We start from the raw sequence: 18,767 nt of genomic DNA on the forward strand, positions 1-18,767 counted from the left end.
TAATTAAAAAAAAGAGAAAATACATAATTATCTTATTAAAGTAAGACCTGTTTTTTAAAAAGACACTTCAACTTTGTAGGGGTCCTATTACCCCTTATTCTTATTTAGAATGAATTTATTGTCCCATTACGTGCCTACGTGGCATGTAGAGTGTAGTTACTCTTTGATAGAGAGTGAGCTGAACCAAAAAGAAAATAAATATTTATTTAAGTATTTATTTTATTAGAAATGTTATTTTGTTTCTTTTTTTATTTATTTATTTTATTGTACTTTCTCAATTCTTTATTTTTGTTATCTTCTTCCCCAAATTTCAAAAGAACCAACTACCTCTTCTCTATCTTCTTTAACTTAGAAGATCCATTCTTCACTCATATTTTTCCTTGTCTTCTTGCTTCTCTTTGTTCTTTTTTCTTGTTTTGCTCTTATTTTTTTCCAAAATAATAATAATTGTAAACCTCCTTGATAACATTGTTCTTTTTTTAAAATAAATAAATAAATAAATTGTTTTGTAGTTTTTTAGCATGTAAATAAAGAAATTTTTTCGATTTGAGAGTATTACAGAATTTCATTACCTTCATCGTAATGGAGTTCCGCTGCATAATTGTTGTAATTTTGAAAAGGAGATGGTAGATTGGAGGTGATTATTAATTTTCAATTTATAATTTATTAGTCATTTCATTTTTGATTTAACAATAATTTGATGATATTAATGGTGAAAATGGTATTATAATAGTGACGTGATGAAGACTACTTTGAAGGATTGACGAACATGGCGTCTACGTAAAGGATTCCTGGTGATGAAGGATTGAAGAAGAGCATAGGAGCGTAATGAAGAAAGAGAAAAAGAAAAAGAAAATGAAGAAAGAAGAAGAAGAGATAAAAGAAAAATAAAATGAAGTTAATAAAATAAGAAAAAACAAAAATGAAAATAAAAATTAAAAATTAAAATTAACACGTGACAAATAATAATTGGTGTGTAATTAGTGATTACACTTCATTTCTTGCCATTGAGGTTGGCTGAAAAATGAAATATTGACAACACTTTAAAATTGTTTAAGGGACACTAGGACCAACGATCTCCAAATATGTCTGGACTAAAATTAAAAAGATCAGTGCAACCAATTTGGAGCCCTAGTTTTCTGTTCTGAACTCTGAACTCTGAACTCCATCAACAACGCAGAGGATCGAACAAGGCGAAGCAAAGCACAATTCAGTAGAAAGCTATCTTCACCGAGAGTTACATACAGCTACAGAAGCCTAGCCATGCCGGACTACGAAGCCAATGGAGAAGACATAGACAATTACGGCGCTTCTCCCCTTCCCAAATCCAGAAGTAGCCATGGCGGCTCTAACCCCGATGATTTCACCGACTCCAAGCCTCAGGTTCTAAAATTCTCTCTCTCGCTCTTTGACTATCCTTTTTTCCTTCATACCTAGCATGTGGGCTTTCGCCTTCTTTTTTGACTCGAGATGAAGTGTCTGAGGCCTAGGAAAAACAACCTGGAGATTTCAGGATTCACTGAAACAGTCAAAATGAGCCCATCTGCAGCAAGTTTTTCCCGACGACGAAGTGCTTGAGATGTAGGCAAAAACCTGTAGATATGAGGATTTAATCTCCACTTCAAACACTCAGTAGTGCCCTAGTGTTCGTACATAACCTAACTCTTTTGAGAACAATCGAAAGCTCTCGTCTATTTCTAGAACAACAGAATCAAGGGAAAGATTTCCCAATTCATGTGTTTATGGGCAGTAGCAGGTTTCGTGGTAGGTAAGTGGAGGCAAGCTTGTTTAGGGCAAGTTTCCTATAGTTGTGCTTGTGGATGATAGCAGGTTGCTAGTAGATTAGTTGAGGCTAGCTGTTTATCCAAAAAAGGGGGAACAAGAGATTGTATCTGAAAACCCTTCGGGGTGGCCCAGTGGTTTGGGCTTGGGACTTCCATGTTGGAGGTCTCAAGTTCGAAACCCCTTGCCAGCGAAAGCAAGGGGTTTGCCTTCTGGGTCGAGCTCGTCACACCGGGTTTGCCTAGTGCGGGTTACCTCTCCTATGTGGTTTGTGAGCTATTGCATAGGAGCGGGGGTTTTACCCTGTGCGCACCCAAAGGGTAGCGGCTGCGGGTTTCCCTTGTCATAAAAAAGAAAGAGATTGTATCTGAAAGGTCTGATTTGCGAAGGAAGGTGTTATGATGGAATGGAGCAATGATTTTGCTTAGGTGTTTCATAATGATAATAGTAGAGGTCAGTCATGAGTATTGCTCCTTGAACTGTGTGAATCATTCTAATGGTGAGCATTCAAATACTCTAGGCTGTTACTGCGTAGGTGCTATCTGCTTGCACATTTCTTGAACTCTCAGAAAACTTCTCCATCCCTGCAGGGGTAAAATTCTCAGGATGACCCTGCATATGTAGTTCTGATATGTGCAAACTGAGCACCTCTTGGGTTTTGAACATTTCCCCCTAGTCTTAATCAGGTTGCTTTTCTTAGTATTAATTTTAGTGCTATACTCTTTTGCTATCTTTCATCTGTTCAGTTTCAATCTTGACTGTTATGATTTGACCCTCAATATAATTCCTTTCCCATCTGTCTCCAAAAAAAAATATAATTCCTTTTCCATCCTTAGTTTTGTATACATATGTCTTCTAGTTTCCTTCATTTTCTTATTAATATACTTCCTTTTCCATCTATCTCCAAAAAAAATATAAATTCCTTTCCACCCTTAGTTTTGTATTCATGTCTTCTAGTTTCCTTCACTTGCTTATCGTTTTTTCTTACTTGTGTGTCCCTTCCCAGCATAATTCTCGTGAGTATGAAAAAGATAAGAGCTCGTCAAGAAGCAGGGAAAAGGATAGGGAGAAAGGGCGTGATAGGGACCGAGACAGGGGTAGGGAAAGAGACAAAGACAGGGACAGAGAGAGGGACAAGGACCGTGATCGTCATCACAGAGATCGTCATAGGGATCGGAGTGACAGAAGGGAGAGGGAGAGGACCAGAGATAGAGATGATGATGAACGTCATCGAACTCGAGATTATGACAAGTAAGAGCAATAACACTTTTTTGATGTTAGTATTTATATTGCTTTTGTGATTTTACTTTGGCTTTATGTTACTGTTGTGAGTCAGATTCAGACTTGAGGATCATGTTTTTATGATCTTTAAATTTCAAGTTGTTGTTGAGTGGTGGTGGAAGCATGCTGCATTTTGAGTTTGTGATATATTTCTATTTTGCTAAAGGCAAAGAGATCATGACAAAGATAGAGAGAGTCGGCATAGACACAGGTCTCGTTCAAGGGGTAGATCTGAGCATAAATCAAGGTCTCGATCTCGTTCCCGGTCCAAGAGGTTAGTTGTCTGATCATATATTCTCACTGGAACATTTCCATGTTATATTCTCTTTTTAATTCCTAATGTTCACTTGAGACAGGATTTTTCTATTTGAACTTCAGTTTATAGTTGGCTCTACCGCTCTACCTTGTAAATACTAATTTACTGTAAATTTGTCTATCTTATATAAGACTCTTTGATCTTGTCAGGCTGGAATGAAATGACCAATATCCAATCTTTACATAGAAGTGCACTAAAATGTTACCTGGAGATTTTCTTATGTGACTTAATGTTTGATTAAGGATAACATTTGTTTATTACAAAAAATTAAATTGATCTGAGATTCTTCCACCATTTCTGGAGATGAATTGGCCCAGAGGTTTCTTTTCTCCTTTGATTTTTAGTTACCTTCTATCATTCTGTAGTTTACACGGTTACAAGATTCTTATGTTTAGTGCTTTTGTGATCGCACTGGACAATTTATGTGGCCTTGGCTTGCTTTATTCATTGTATAAATAGTCTGCTTTTGCTGATTTTTGTTTATTAGAGTATTGATAGTACTGTCAATTGTCATACATCTCACTGAGGACTTGTAATCTTTGAAAGAGTTGCATATTCAGGTTACAAATTTTGGTTAAGCTGGTGATGGTTATAGCATATATCAGTGGGACTTGCATCAGACAAATTGCCCTATCAGTTCTATTGTAAAATACTTAGATTCTTATTCTCACAGCCTGGATTGATTGATCTCTTGAATTTTTATTTAGGTCAAATGACATGCTTTGCATGTATTTTACAATTTACTTCTATCTACTTCTGGAACATATTTGCAACTTCTATGTGTCTTGTAAAACAGGCTGCTATTTCTGAAACTTCAATAGAACACAACTGGTCAAATTTATTGTAAATGGTCATCTCAAAAACAGTAATTCTTTTTCCCTTCCGTGCTTGGAGCGAAGTACTTTCTTGTTCTTGTCCTGTCATGCCTACACTCCACATTAAAATGGTGGGATTTTTTGGTATTTATCTACTGAAACACAAGAAACTTAGTCGTACATTTTCCTTGTTGCCTTATTTGCCCTGTTAAAAACTGGCAAATTTTACCTAGTGTTGTACTTTTTTTAAAAAATAAATAAATTCTTTTATGTATGCCCCAAGAACATATTGAGTGGCTAATGTTATATGGATCATTAAATGTTATATTAGCAGTCGGGTTTTAGTCACTTTATTACTGTTATTAATTTGTATTTTTTCAGCAAAAGGATTAGTGGTTTTGATATGGCACCTCCTACCACTGCAATGTTACCTGGTGCTACAGCTGCTGCAGGTACTTGTTTCATCGTTAAGATTACAGCTGAAATTATATTGATAACTGCCACATTTTTCTTTGACATGGTGTAGAAGTTCATATCAAAATGCATGGTTACGTTTTGGTAAGCTATTGTTTCTTTAACTTCAACCAATATTGGTATTGAGTCGTGGAATAGATTGGCTGTTTTGTTTTCTTTATCGTTTACTTGGTGAAGTAATTCCGAAACTGAGGGTTTTTGGTTTCTTGTTTTGTTTGGTGTTTGTTTGTTTGTTTTGTATGTCTTGTCTTATGTTCTAAGAAGGCAATGTTGGGCTACTTGCCCCACTGTGCTGACAATGGGTGTGAACCGACTTCTGTAGCTTTTATGTACAAGGAAGAACCAATACAGGTCTTGTTCATCTTCATCCAGGAATTGCCTGTTTGGTAGTTACAAATATTTTCTGAATACACTGTAAAATTTCCTCTCCTCGTATTGTTTTAACTAGATTTCTGAGTACAAAATTCATTTATTCTTTCAAAATCATTTTGAAAAGGGAACTGTTCATGTAAATTCTCACTCTCATACTGGTTAAAGTATGTCATGATGTCATTTTCAACTGTATCTTGGTTATCTCTGCAGGTCAAGTTCCCGGGACAAGCCCAGCAATTCCTGGAATGTTGCCCAACATGTTTCCTTTAACATCGGGCCAGGTATTTTCATCACTCAATTTTTAGTTGTATGGATTCAATGCTATTTCCAAGATTCTTATATATTTGTTCTCTTCTGATGGGGTTTTAGCAGTTTGGAGCTCTTCCTGTTATGCCGATCCAGGCAATGACACAACAGGTTTGTAATTTGTTAGTAAGCTCATGGTGCGTTTGAGTTCCCCTTCTTACCTAAAGTATTTCCTAACTTGTGTTATCAGGCTACTAGGCATGCTCGGCGAGTTTATGTCGGTGGACTTCCTGCTACTTCAAATGAACAGGTATCAGACTACGCCCCACCAATCTCATGAAGTAGTTAGTCTCTTTAACATTTCCATATAATGTTTATTTTTTGAACAAGGAACACTCTCCTGTATTTTTTGCATAGTAGTTTTAGCTGTTTCTGATATTTTCATCTTTCTTCCCCTTCAAATATGAGAGATACTATGGGTAAGAAACTAAGAATTACTTTGGTGTACTTTCTCAAAAAAATAAAATAAATTATTTTGGTGCAAATTTGGATTTTCTTGTGACTTGACTTTGGTTGTTTAAAATGTGGCCACTCAAATTTGGGAAGTTACTTTGTTTATTTTCATGTTTTGATATCTTTCAGTATCACTTCGATATTTTTACTATGGTTTAATACTTCTTACATTTGATGGATGTAAAATTTGTTTCACCATCTTTTCCATCATGTCTACATAGTATGACAATAATACCTTTCTTCCTTTTACTACTGTGAAGATCTTTCCTAGGCATTTCACTTTTTTCTACCACTAGTTTTGACAAACGTGCTTTGCACGTTATTCCTTATCAACCTTAATCATCGCAGAAAATATTAGTAATATTATTTATATTTACATATATTTATTTCATAACAAAAATATTACTATTGTATAAGATTATGTTCACTTAATATTTCTTTGAAAATGATGTTCTTGAGATAAATGTTTTTATTTTTATTTTTGATCCTACATGAAAAACACGTTAAAACTAAGACAATTCAATATTAGAGTTAAATGATCATTTATTTATTTAGTTCATTACCAAAATAAACTAAATTATAAGAGTATTTTATAGTTTTAAGAATATTTGGTTACTTATTTTATACAAATAGAAGTTGATCATATAAGTAGAATATAATATTACTATTTTTTTAGAAAAAAGATCAAGTCATCCTGTCGCCTTAAAATTTTTTCTAACTCCATGAATATTTATACAAAAAAATGCTATCAACTATTTTTTTTCTTAAAACATAGAAACGTATATCTTTCGACTTGCAAACGATAATTAATCTTAAAACATGATCTAGCGGCAACCATAATATGATAAATGTGCCAATGAAATTCTATATAAGAGGTGGTTCTTAGAGTTCATTTCAAATTCGTTTAATGACTAGTAAAGAATTCAAGGATTGGTGAGACACAATTAGGGGTGGACCTATGTGGTTGCCAGGAGCAAAAAACTACATTGTATATATAGGGTAGATTTTCTATACTAATTTTGAACCACCTAAATCAAAGAAGAAAGATAGCCCAGTGGTACTGGACTGCGCAACTTGGCCCGCAAATACTATCCCCAGTTTGCAGGTTCGATTCCTACTTGGTGCGCAAGATGCCTAATTGTTTAAATGGAAAAGGGTCAAAATTGCCCCGAACTATATGAAATAGACCATTTATATCCTTCGTTACATTTTGGGATAAAAAATGCCCCTGCTGTTATCCTAAGAGACCACAAATACCCTCAAGAGTTCACACCCCAAATTTTTGTTGACGTGGCCAGCCACGTGGGACTAATCCTTCCACCTAAGCGTTGCCAACTAGGATTCACTACAAAAGAAATAGACCTTTAGCGGCAACAATAGTTGCCACAAAAGCCCAGAAAATCGTCACTAAAAGTTTTTAACATTAAATTCTATGATATCGATTAAGTAGGAGTTTGAAGACACTATATGTTTTATTTTTATGTCGTACGTAAATGTATAAAATGTACAATGATGCATTATATATATATATAGTAGGAGATTTGAATCGAGAAGTAATTTTGATTATTTTTCGTAATAATATTGGATGTTTTTAATATGAATATTGCAAGTTATTTATTTTAGAAAATTAGGTCGCAATCGAAAATTAATTATCATATTTTTTTGTTGAAAAAATAGGTTTTATTAGCGAAAGGTTGTTGGGGCCTTAGTCGCTACTAAAAATCACTCATAACCTTTAGTGGCAATATTTTGAGATTTTGTGGCGACAAAAGTCAAGTTCTTTTGTAGTGAATCTTAGTTGACAATGCTTAGGTGGAGGGATTAGTCCCATGTGGCTTGCCACGTCACTAAAAAATTGGGGTGTTAACTCTTGAGGGTATTTGTGGTCTCCTGGGATAATTGCGGAGGTATTTTTGATCCCAAAATGTAATAGAGGGTATAAGTGGTCTATTTCGCATAGTTCAGGGGCAATTTTGAGTTTGCACTTTGCACTTTAGTTCACACATTTATATTTTTATTTTCTGAACCCCAGTGAAAATCCTGGATCCACCAGTGGACACAATAGTCAAATAGCTAAAAAGTTGAGCTTAGAAGTAATAGTCGTTCTTTTAGGTTTAAAAAGTACTTTTAAAAAGGAAATAGGATTAGCATCTATTAAGGGTATATAATTCGTTTAATATTTGACGGATATTTTAGTCAACCGACATTTAAATTCTAAAAATTAGGTAAAATATAGGATAAGAGTTCATTAAGGGTATAAGATTCATTCAATATTTGAAGGATATTTTGGTCAACCAACTTTTATATTCATGCCTTCATTATACTATAGATTATTCTCTATGTAAAAATAGTATGTGGTGATTTTATGGATGGTGCTTAAAGACTATTCGAGTTTTACATTTAAAGAATAAATATTTTGAAATTTAATAATTTTCTAGTAAAATATGATAGATCCAACCTCATTTCATATCCCATCGGTATTATTTCTAATTTAATTATGTTTCTTGTGTGATATTTTTAGCATTTTTTTGTCAACGACTTTCAACTTTCTATCCTTTTTTTGACTCTAGCTTCAGTTTTGTGTTATAGAGGCCAAAGTCTCGTTTAATAGAAACACATATAAGTTTATCAAATGAAGCTTGTCTTCCTGTGCTTTTTTTTTGAGAAAGGGAACATTTACTTCTATATATCCACAGGTATACTACATCAAAGTGTAGTCCCCCTCCAAAAAGTTTTACTTACATCATTCCTAAGATCTTCTAGTTACAGCCAGTCAATAATATTAAACACATTTTCAGCATCTCCTATCACTACTTGCTTACACCAAAAATAGTAAAGCCCTAGGCAATTTGTCTTTATCTTTTGGATATTGTTCTGTTTTCCTTCAAAACATCTTTGATTCCTTTCCTTCCAAATTGTCCACCAATTGCAAGCTGCAACAATCCTCCATCTCTTTTTTTTTTTCCTGCATTTCCATCCCTGTTCCAGCATTGTAGGACTTCTATAATCTTCCTCTTTTGGATGAACATATGCCACAATTGATCTGTCCACTTGTTTTTCACATAGATAGCAACTAGAACGTAGATTGGGTTTCCTCTTGTTTAAGTTCTCATGTGTCAAGACTGCCTCCTTTGCCAAGAGCCATGTGAAGTAATTCACCTTGTAGGGACTTTTTGTTCTCCAGATCATCCTCCCGGGCCATCCTGCATGCTGCTCCTCAGTAGACCTGAGTTCTCTGTATGCTCATTTTACAGTGAACTCTACCCCTTCCATACTAGTCTGTCTTCCTCTCCTGTCAGATTGGTAGCCATTTGCATTGTATCATGAAATCTTGCTATGGTCGTCATTTCCCAATCATTTAGGCTCCTTCTTAGAAACAGGTTCCACCCTTGTCCAGTCCATAATTCTGTGACTGTTGCTTCTTGTGCTTGGCTCAGACTATGTAGTACAGGTAAAGCATGTTTGAGTGCCTCCTGTCCACACCAAATGTCATTCCAAAAAGCTACTTTTTCTCCATTGCCTACCTTGCAACTTGTTCTCTCTCTGACCAGTTGCCATAGGTTCCTGATAGACCTCCATACACTACAATTGTAAGGGTTGGTGACCACCTCTGTCATTCATTTATCCTCCATGCCATATTTTTCTATTATTACTTCCTTCCATAGAGATACTTCTGGTGAGACAAATTTCCACAACCATTTCATCATCAAACTCTTGTTTTGGGTTTTCAGCTCACTAATATTGAGTCCACCGTCTCTCTTACTTACCAACAATTCGTCCCATTTGACCAAATGGCACTTTCTCTTATCTTTGCTTCCCTGCCATAAAAAGTTTCTCCTAATTGCATCCAACCTCTTGGTTACCTTGGCTGGTATAGGGAATAATGACATCATGTACGAGGGAAGGGCATCCAGGACACTATTAACTAGAGTTAATCTTCCACCTGACGATAAATATTGACACTTCCAGTTTGCAAGCTTCCTTTCACATTTCTCAATTACTCCACTCCATATTTCTTTTGACTTGCTCTTAGACCCCAAAGGCATTTCCAAGTAGGTTGTTGGTAATTCACCCACTTTCCCTCCTAGTTTGTTGGCTAAGTCTTCAATATTTATCATTGTGTTGACTGGATAGATGAAACTCTTGCTCCAGTTTATTTGCAGACCTGAAGCAGCCTCAAAAATATAGAAGATGACCCTCAAAATCAACATCTGCTCCTCTACTGCATCACAAAATACTAGAGTGTCATCTGCATATTGTAGATGAGTAATCTCTAGGTTATTTCTTGTATTATTTTCCACTTGGAAACCTTTGATCCAGCCCTTCACTTTTGTTGTCTGAAATAGGTTGTTCAGTCCTTCCATGGCCAAGATAAAGAGAAAAGGGGATAAGGGGTCCCTTTGTCTCAAACTTCTTCTGTATGATGAAAAGAAGCCACATGGGCTTTTGTTGATCAGAATAGAGAATTTCACTGAGCTTATGCACTATCTAATCCACTTTAGCCATTTTGGTCCAAATCCCATCCTTTGCAACATATTCATCAAAAAGTTCCAATTCAAATGATCATATGCCTTCTGGATATCCAGTTTACATAGGATCCCTGGTTACTTGTCTCTTGTCTCTCTCCCTGGAGTCTACACATTCATTGGCTATCAATAATGCATCTATGATCTGCCTATTCTTGATGAAAGCCATTTGTTGTCTATCCACTAGCTTATGTATCACTTTCTTCAGTCTTTCAACCAATAGTTTTGCAATTATCTTGTACACTCCTCCTACTAGACTTATTGGCCTGAAGTCATTTAGTTCCATGACCCGTCTTCTTGGGTATCAAGGCTACAAAAGTAGCATTTATACTCTTCTCAAATACCCCTTCCTCATGGAAGTTTTGAACTGCTGCTACCACTTCTTTTTTGATGACTTCCCAACACTGGCTAAAGAAAGCCATGGAGAAACCATCTAGGCCAGGGGCCTGTCACGACCCAGGGGTACCCCTAGACGTAACACGGCGTACTTGACCCCGAAGGGGTCTCATACAAGTCCTTAGCATAATCATAAACATAAAGTCATAGAAATGGTTCGAAAAATTTAAAACTTTTACAATTGAAGTCAACTTCTTTTTCATAAACGAAAATAAGAGTCTAGACCTTGTCTCAATCACCATCTAGTACAATTAGGGTCAAAACCCTTTACATCAATGAAGTCTCAAAAATAGAAAGTACAATAGAAACTAGAAATGAGTAATGTCTTATCCCCGAACCATGAGGACTCACCAAGCTTAGGGAATAGTCAACCCAAGCTTTACTTGAAAGAAGAAGTACGTCTCAACGACCGGAACCTACACTCATAGTAAATGTAGAAATATGGGTTAGCACAAATAATGTACCAAGTATGGAAGCCATGCATAAAAATCCTTAAAACATGCAAAAAGGGACATTTAGTTGAAATCATGCCTTTATCAAGTTTAAAAGCCATTATGCACATTTATGAAGAAACATAAGTGAAACCGTCATATAAGCAACCCAAAGCCATACTAGTGCAATGCAAAGGTAAGATCCCATAACCCAGCAAATGCTAAGTATCACATTTAGGTCACCACCAACATACATATTTTACTTTTGGTTCATCCATAGCCAATATACATAAGTAAGGAGTTATCTATGTTCATAACTTGTAACAAGTAAAGTCAATCTTAACATCCATACATAGCTTACATACATAATCCATAAGTCTTCATAACATAAGAGAACCTCACCATAACCTCTCTTAAGGTCTACTTGTGCAATGCGTAAGTGAGGTCCCATACCCCCACTCATACTAAGTAGTACCTCTTGAGAAGTCATATTAAAGTCCATGTTTTTATCTTAGTTCATATTCGTATCATATAGGGATAATAGCCTTAACCGACATAGACCATGTGAGCGACATGGAATTCGGTGTTCTACCCCCACACCGAAAAGAGGTGTCCTACTTGCCTAAGGTAGAACGTACATTTTAGCTTTTAGGTGGATCCACTAGCTAAAGACCTATGTGGGCACATAGTTATGGAATAAGGAGATTGCTTCTAGAAACCCTAACTACTAACGTGGAGGTTTCCATCTCATGAGATAACCATATTGGGAACCCAACTACTAGCGTGAAGGAACCCATCTCATACTCATATCCACTCGGTGCTAAGCATAATTCCCTTTTGAATTCATAATAAGTCTTTACTTAAGTTCGTGTTCATGAGAGAATGCACTAGGCACTCAAACCAACACACATCATAATAGCCCATAGATTCATTAGGTGAGGATGTCCTTTCAACCTTAGAATCATCAACATGTAAATAAACCTTTCACATCATATTCATAGTGTGTTCATGAGAATGGCCTTTCAATCAACACAACAAGCTTATCATAAACATACATACATACTTCATGCATAATCGAGTGTAAGGGTATAGGGAAGAAGGATCTTGCATCAATACCACAATTTCATAATAGTCATAGGATCATCACTATCTAAGTGAATCACAAATTCATATACAATCCTCATCAACATGTACAAACCCTAACAAGTTGCCCTTCAAGGCTATGAATCGAGATCAACCCTAACTTCTAGAATTTACCACATTAGATAGAGGGATATCATGATTCAACAACTTAATCAATGTAAACATAATCAATTGTCAAGCTCCCATCATCAATCAAGCCATACCATAGTTCACAATTTAGGAAGAAGGGGGAATCATGGGTCCAAGAGAGATTTTCATCATAAAACATCAATACTCCATTAATCCAACCATAATTCATCATAATCAACCATAAATAAGCAATTGAAAACGTTTTAGAAGGAGACTCATGACAATAGATTGAAAACCTTAGGTTTGGGGGATTTGGAATCTTAAAAACATAGTTTGAAGGGGCTCTTTGGGTGATAGCTACCCAAAGATGAAAAACATCCATAACTTGACTAAGAAACTCCAAGAAATTTGGGGAAGAACCTTGAAAATCTGCCAACCCTAGCTCCAATGGCTTCTTGCTTCTTCTTTGAGTTTAGAGAGAGAAATATTGAGAGAGGAGGAAGTTTTTTATTTCAATTGGGTGTTTGTGAATAATGACTTAGTCTTGTGAAATTTGACTTAAAAACAACTTATATACTTCCCCTAAAAATACCCAAAACAACCCCACTTTAATTGGATTAAAAGAGAATGACCCAACTAATCCTCATTTAACTCACCTCGTCAGGGACCACGGGCCACCTTCACGAGCCGTGGTCCTGCTCGTGAAGGTGAGGCAGTGGCCATGTCTTTGGAGCTTAAGGCTCCTTCGCCTAAGGCATCCTCACGAGCCGTGAAGTGGACCACGACCCGTGGTCCTGCTCGTGAGGGGTGAGGCAGTAGCTAGGCTACCTCATGCCCCCATGCCCATGTCTCCTTCACGAAGGGCTCCACGAGCCGTGGTCAAGACCACAAGCCGTGGTCCCTTCCGTGAAGTTGAGGCAGTGGCTAAGGTTTTGGGTGGCCACTTTTCCAAGGCCAAGGGAACTTCACGACCCCCTTCACGAGTCGTGGAGTGGACCACGGTCCATGGTCCCTCTCGTGAAGGTGGGGCAGTGTGCTCCTAGCTAGGGGCAGCCTTGGACTTTGGCCTTGGCTTGGCCCCTTTGCCTTGGCACTTGTCCCTTGGTCTTGACTCAAATAATCTTATTTCAACCTTAAATGACTTATTAAAATTCGGGGAGTCATTTTACGACTTTTAACCTTACGTTTAGGCTCTAGTTTAACCTATCATTTTTCGGGGTGTTAGAGGGCCTTGTCCCCGACACATGCTTTGATGCTTTCTAGAATTTCCTGTGCTTCACAAGGGGCCATCAGTTGGTTATTGTCATCCTCATCAATCGTAGGACACTCTCTCATTTCTAAGTCTGGTCTCCAGTCCTCAGTTTCAGCATATAACTTCTCATAGTACTCTATGATCTCCTTTTGTATCTCAGCACGCTCAGTCTATATCTCCTCTGTGACTTTAATCTTATTAATAGTGTTGACTCTTCTGTGTGCATTTGCTGTTTTGTGGAAGAAGCTTGTATTCCTATCCCCCTGTTTAAGCCATACTGCCCTAGATCTTTGTCTCCATGTTGTTTCCTCTTTTTTAACTGTCTCCTCAAACTCAGCAGTAAGAGCCAATTTGGAAGTTATCTCCCCTTTCTCCAAAATTCTCTGGTCCTGTATCATTTCAAATTCTGCTAACTGGCTTAGTGCCAATTGCTTCTGTTGACTCAGATTGCCTTGACTGGTCTTGCTCCACTCTTTCAACTTGGCTTTCAAGGCCCTTAGCTTTGCTACCAGTACAAAGTCTGGCTTTCCATGGAACTGAGAAGACTCCCACCATGTCTTAACTCTCTCGTTGAATCCATCAGTGGTCAACCACCAATTTTCAAACTTGAAATATGATTTGGTTGTCCCCCATTCTCCACATTGTAGCATCAATGGGGAGTGATCTAAGACAATTCTCGGTAAGACAGATTGTTTAATGTTCCTGAAATGTGAGTCCCATTCTTCAGAGATCAGAAACCTGTCTGGCCTTGCTGCTGTGGAGTGTCTGTCACCTCTTCTCCAAGTGAACTCTCCCCCTGCTAAGTCTAAGCCCATTAATTCCATGTCTTCAATGAACTCTGATAACTCTGTCGCCCTGCTGATTCTGTTACAGGGAAGATTCTCAGAAGGATACCTCACAGTGTTGAAATCCTCACATAGGACCCAAGGGCCCGTGAATAGACCTCCTACTTCCCCTAGCTCCCACCAAGTTTCTTCCCTTTCTGCTCTATCATTCGGGGCGTAGATACCTGTTAGATGCCATTTAAGATCCAGATTCTTCCCAGAGAAACAACAAGAAACTGAATATGCATCCACACTACTCACTTCCCCATCCCATCTTCTTTTATCCCACATAATTACTATGCCTCCCCTCGTCCCACTAGCTTCGAGTTGCACGTAATCTGCCCACCTACTACCTCAGATTTCCTTACCTTTATTAGCAATCTCCCCCTCCTTTTTGGTCTCTTGAAAACATACCACTTCTGCTTTCCAAGTTCTTATCATGTTCCTGATAATACCTCCCACAATTTCAGCCCCTTCACATTCCATGACACAATGTTTAAATTCATTGATCCATAATGCCCCCCCCCAAACCCCCTACTTCTAGTGCCATTGCTATAGAACTTAGAATCCAATTGCAGCCTTTTAAGTTCTTGTGAGAAAAATATTATTGAATTGTGTATCTAAATTGTTACATTGAGACCCTATTTATAGACACTACATTGGAATCCTTTTCCAACTAGGATTCCTATTCCTATTCTAAGTAGGAAATACTATTTCTATTCTAATTCTAATAACCCTTTCCTCTTGCCTGTTGTTTGTTCACTCTGTTCCCCCCTGTTTTCTTGTTTATTGCTATCGATCTTCATCAACAATTCCTTTGCCTTTTCCTCAGACCCTTTGAAATTAACCCCAAATTCCGAGCTTAGTTTGATTATATTTTGTTGTATCCAGTCCGAAGTGCTCGTGTCTTCTTCTGGAAATTGGATACCCAATGGAACAGCTTCCTGTACCTCCGTCTAAATTCTCCTCCTCCAGTCGTGAAGTGAAGATGATAATATGTTGGTCACTACTATTGATAATTCTTATAATTATAACTTTTGTGTGATCGCACGTTATCAAAAAGATTACTATACTAACATTTTATCTTCCTTGTCAAAGTTGATTTTCTATGACCCATCTCTGCTATTGCTCTCATACATATCTGTCTTGACAAATTGATTCTCTACAGTCTGTTGCGACCTTCTTTAGTCATGTTATGTCTGCAATTGGAGGAAATACAGCTGGTCCAGGTTAGTTTAACATTTGATCTCCTTTGTCATACAAGTACAATTTAATTTACCTTTCAGATGCTCAGAGTATTGTTGGAATTTTCAGGTGATGCTGTTGTCAATGTCTATATAAACTATGAGAAGAAGTTTGCTTTTGTTGAAATGAGATCTGTAGAGGAAGCTAGTAATGCCATGGCATTGGATGGCATCATATTTGAGGTACCTGAATGTGTTAATAGCTGATCTAGTAGTTTTGAAATCGTAAAGAAGCTATACTTTTTACTATTTATAGTTGTAGGTGGTTTATCCACTTGGGAGAAAGCAAGGATGTATAAAATTTTAGTTTAGGGGTATGCAACTATTCTGTCCCTTGGATCTTGTTTAGTCCAAGAACATTTTGGGTGCAACACCTTTCATCCACTTCCTATTATAAGAGCTGAATATCCTCAGACCTGTTTCTTCGCTTTTTTTTGTTTTGTTTTTTATCATTACTGGAACTTATCGGATGTTATTGTTTAATTTGTTATCGAAGTATCATTGTTTCTTATTGCATTAATATCAAGTACATGTCCCTACTTTCAACTGACTGCTCTGTGCTTCTCTGTCTGCGGTGTTTTTTGTGCAGGGTGCACCTTGTAAGGTCAGAAGACCCAGTGATTACAACCCTTCTCTGGCTGCTACTCTTGGTCCTAGCCAACCAAACCCAAACCTCAACCTGGCAGCTGTTGGATTGTCCCCAGGTTCTGCAGGAGGGCTTGAAGGCCCTGATCGTATTTTTGTTGGTGGTTTGCCCTACTATTTCACAGAAGCACAGATTAGGGAGCTGTTAGAGTCTTTTGGTGCACTTAGAGGATTTGATCTGGTCAAAGATAGAGAAACTGGGAACTCAAAAGGCTATGCCTTTTGTGTCTATCAGGATGTTTCCGTTACTGATATTGCTTGTGCAGCTCTCAATGGGATTAAGATGGGTGATAAAACCCTTACTGTTAGGCGTGCTAACCAGGGTACGACACAACCTAAACCTGAGCAAGAGAGTGTATTGTTGCATGCACAACAGCAGATAGCTTTGCAGGTGAGACATTTCTGTGCTCTCTTATTCAATTTTCAATTCCTTAGCAACAATTTGGCTGCTCACCCCTTAATGCATGTCTTTTTTTTTGTTTGCAGAGATTTATGTTACAACCTGGTGCATTAGCCACAAAGGTCTTGTGCTTAACACAAGTTGTTGAGGTAGATGAGCTCAGTAATGATGAGGACTATCAAGATATTTTAGAAGACATGAGAACTGAATGTGGAAAATTTGGTGGGTAGTTAGATAAGATCCTTTTTCCCCTTGTGCTAAGCATATGGCTTAAATATTGTAGCAATTCTTACTTAAAAAATCATCCACTTTGATATATATTCTGCAGGTCCACTGGTGAATGTTGTTATTCCACGGCCAAGTCCTGATGGTGAGCACGCACCAGGGGTTGGAAAGGTAAAAATATGTCTTCAGATTTCTTAGTCTGGGTCATTTAAAGTTCATAAGTTGTTACTAGTGATGTTGTATATTTTACTAGGAAAGTGACACAACTTGGATCTAAAGTTCTTTGCAATGGCCTAGAAATTGCTTGCAACTTTTATGAAGAGGCTTTTCAGTACGATTAATTATAACTTTCCTCAAATGACGGCTGTTCTCAGCCAATTGAAAGAAAGGGTCCAATCTGTTGGATTGGTTCTTTGTCAGTGGCTTGGTTTTCACTTCTAAAATGTGGAACTGCTAAATCATTTGTGTACCTTTCAGGTATTTTTGGAGTATGGAGATGTAGAAAGTGCCAGCAAAGCTCGGCAAAGTTTGAATGGAAGAAAATTTGGTGGCAACCAAGTTGTAGCTGTCTTCTATCCAGAAAACAAGTTCTATGAAGGGGACTATGATGGTTAGTCGTATCCTCTAAGTTGTTAGAAGTGCTCAGCAAGTCTTATGACATGGGGATTCTTGGATGACTTATAGGAATTACCGCCTTGGACTAGTGCTAGATGTAAAACTCGTTTCTGTTTTCCTTTTCGGAGCATTGTTTGTTATACTCTGAATTATTTTCATCCATTTAGGTTGGATTTATGTGTTGCTGGTGGTAGATAGGTTTGATAGTCTTAAACATGAGGACTTTGGTGCTTGTCAACAGTGTGACAATTGATGCAAATACAGACTCGGGTTTTCATACTATTTTATTTCTGCTGGTGAAAATCCTGGAATATTCTTGCTTATCAATCTTGGAAATGACGTTGCAATGGATTGTATCGTGTTCCTATTACCCTCACTCAGGTCACCCAACAATTACAGTAGAAATCTTGGTGTGTGCTATATATAATACACTAATCCCTGCCCAGGCATATCTCCATAAATGTTAAATATACAGACTTTTCTATAGCAATATCGATTTCTAATGTCATGTATATTTACTTAAGAGAGTTCAATCATTTTGTGTATTTTATGTTTAAACAACAAGCTTGAAGGAGATAATTGATCTGCAGATAGTAACGTCAAAGTAATATATATATATATATAGCTCTTGATGATAAACGAGAAAACGATCCCTAATGTTTGAAAGTATTGTTCAAAAATATAATCTCTCAAGTATGCATTTACCAATTTTGTTCTTTGGTATTTGTCAAAAAGATTAAACACTTTTAGTTTTCGTAAAATATTTGTCTAAGAGCCCGTTTGGATTGACTTAAAAAAAGTAACTTTTAAAAAGTAACTTTTCAAAGTGCTGGAACTTATTTTTAAAATAAGTAGTTATGTGTTTGGATAAAAGTGTTGCAGTTGAAAAAAAAGTTGTTGATGTGTTTGGCAAATAAGTGCTGGTAAACACTTTTTTTATCAAAATGTCTGAAATACCCTTTAAGTTGTTAACATGATGAAAAGTTGATTAATTTAAGGTTTTTATACTTTAAAAAAAATTAAAACAAAATTAATTTATATTTTACATCCATAAGTAATAATATTTTCCTATCATTCACATATTTCTTTACCACCACAAATTATTTATAAGAGGAATAATAATAATAATAATAATAATAATATAAAATAATAATAATAATGATAATAATAAAATAATAATAATAATATAATAATAATA

At 36.8% G+C, this 18,767-nt stretch overlaps 1 protein-coding gene across 3 annotated transcripts; it reads left to right on the forward strand.

The window, feature by feature from the left end:
* Positions 1 to 1,107: 1,107 nt before the first annotated feature.
* LOC125847533 (splicing factor U2af large subunit B) lies at positions 1,108 to 17,851 on the forward strand. 3 transcript variants are annotated; one of them, XM_049527140.1, is made up of 13 exons: positions 1,108 to 1,383; positions 2,789 to 3,033; positions 3,230 to 3,337; positions 4,582 to 4,646; positions 5,251 to 5,321; positions 5,413 to 5,457; positions 5,537 to 5,596; positions 15,609 to 15,669; positions 15,755 to 15,867; positions 16,274 to 16,720; positions 16,816 to 16,951; positions 17,058 to 17,125; positions 17,432 to 17,851. In XM_049527140.1, the coding sequence occupies exons 1-13, from the start codon at positions 1,264 to 1,266 to the stop codon at positions 17,567 to 17,569; spliced, it is 1,677 nt and encodes a 558-aa protein (XP_049383097.1). In that variant the 5' UTR covers positions 1,108 to 1,263; the 3' UTR covers positions 17,570 to 17,851. The 3 variants fall into 3 exon arrangements, with proteins under 3 accessions (XP_049383097.1, XP_049383096.1, XP_049383098.1); XM_049527139.1 differs by having other exon boundaries at positions 1,109 to 1,383; positions 4,576 to 4,646; XM_049527141.1 differs by lacking the exons at positions 1,108 to 1,383; positions 2,789 to 3,033; positions 3,230 to 3,337; positions 4,582 to 4,646 and adding an exon at positions 4,721 to 5,019.
* The last annotated feature ends 916 nt before the right edge of the window (positions 17,852 to 18,767 follow it).

The sequence above is a fragment of the Solanum stenotomum genome, chromosome 12 (assembly GCF_019186545.1).
Source record: "Solanum stenotomum isolate F172 chromosome 12, ASM1918654v1, whole genome shotgun sequence".
Lineage (NCBI taxonomy): Eukaryota > Viridiplantae > Streptophyta > Magnoliopsida > Solanales > Solanaceae > Solanum > Solanum stenotomum.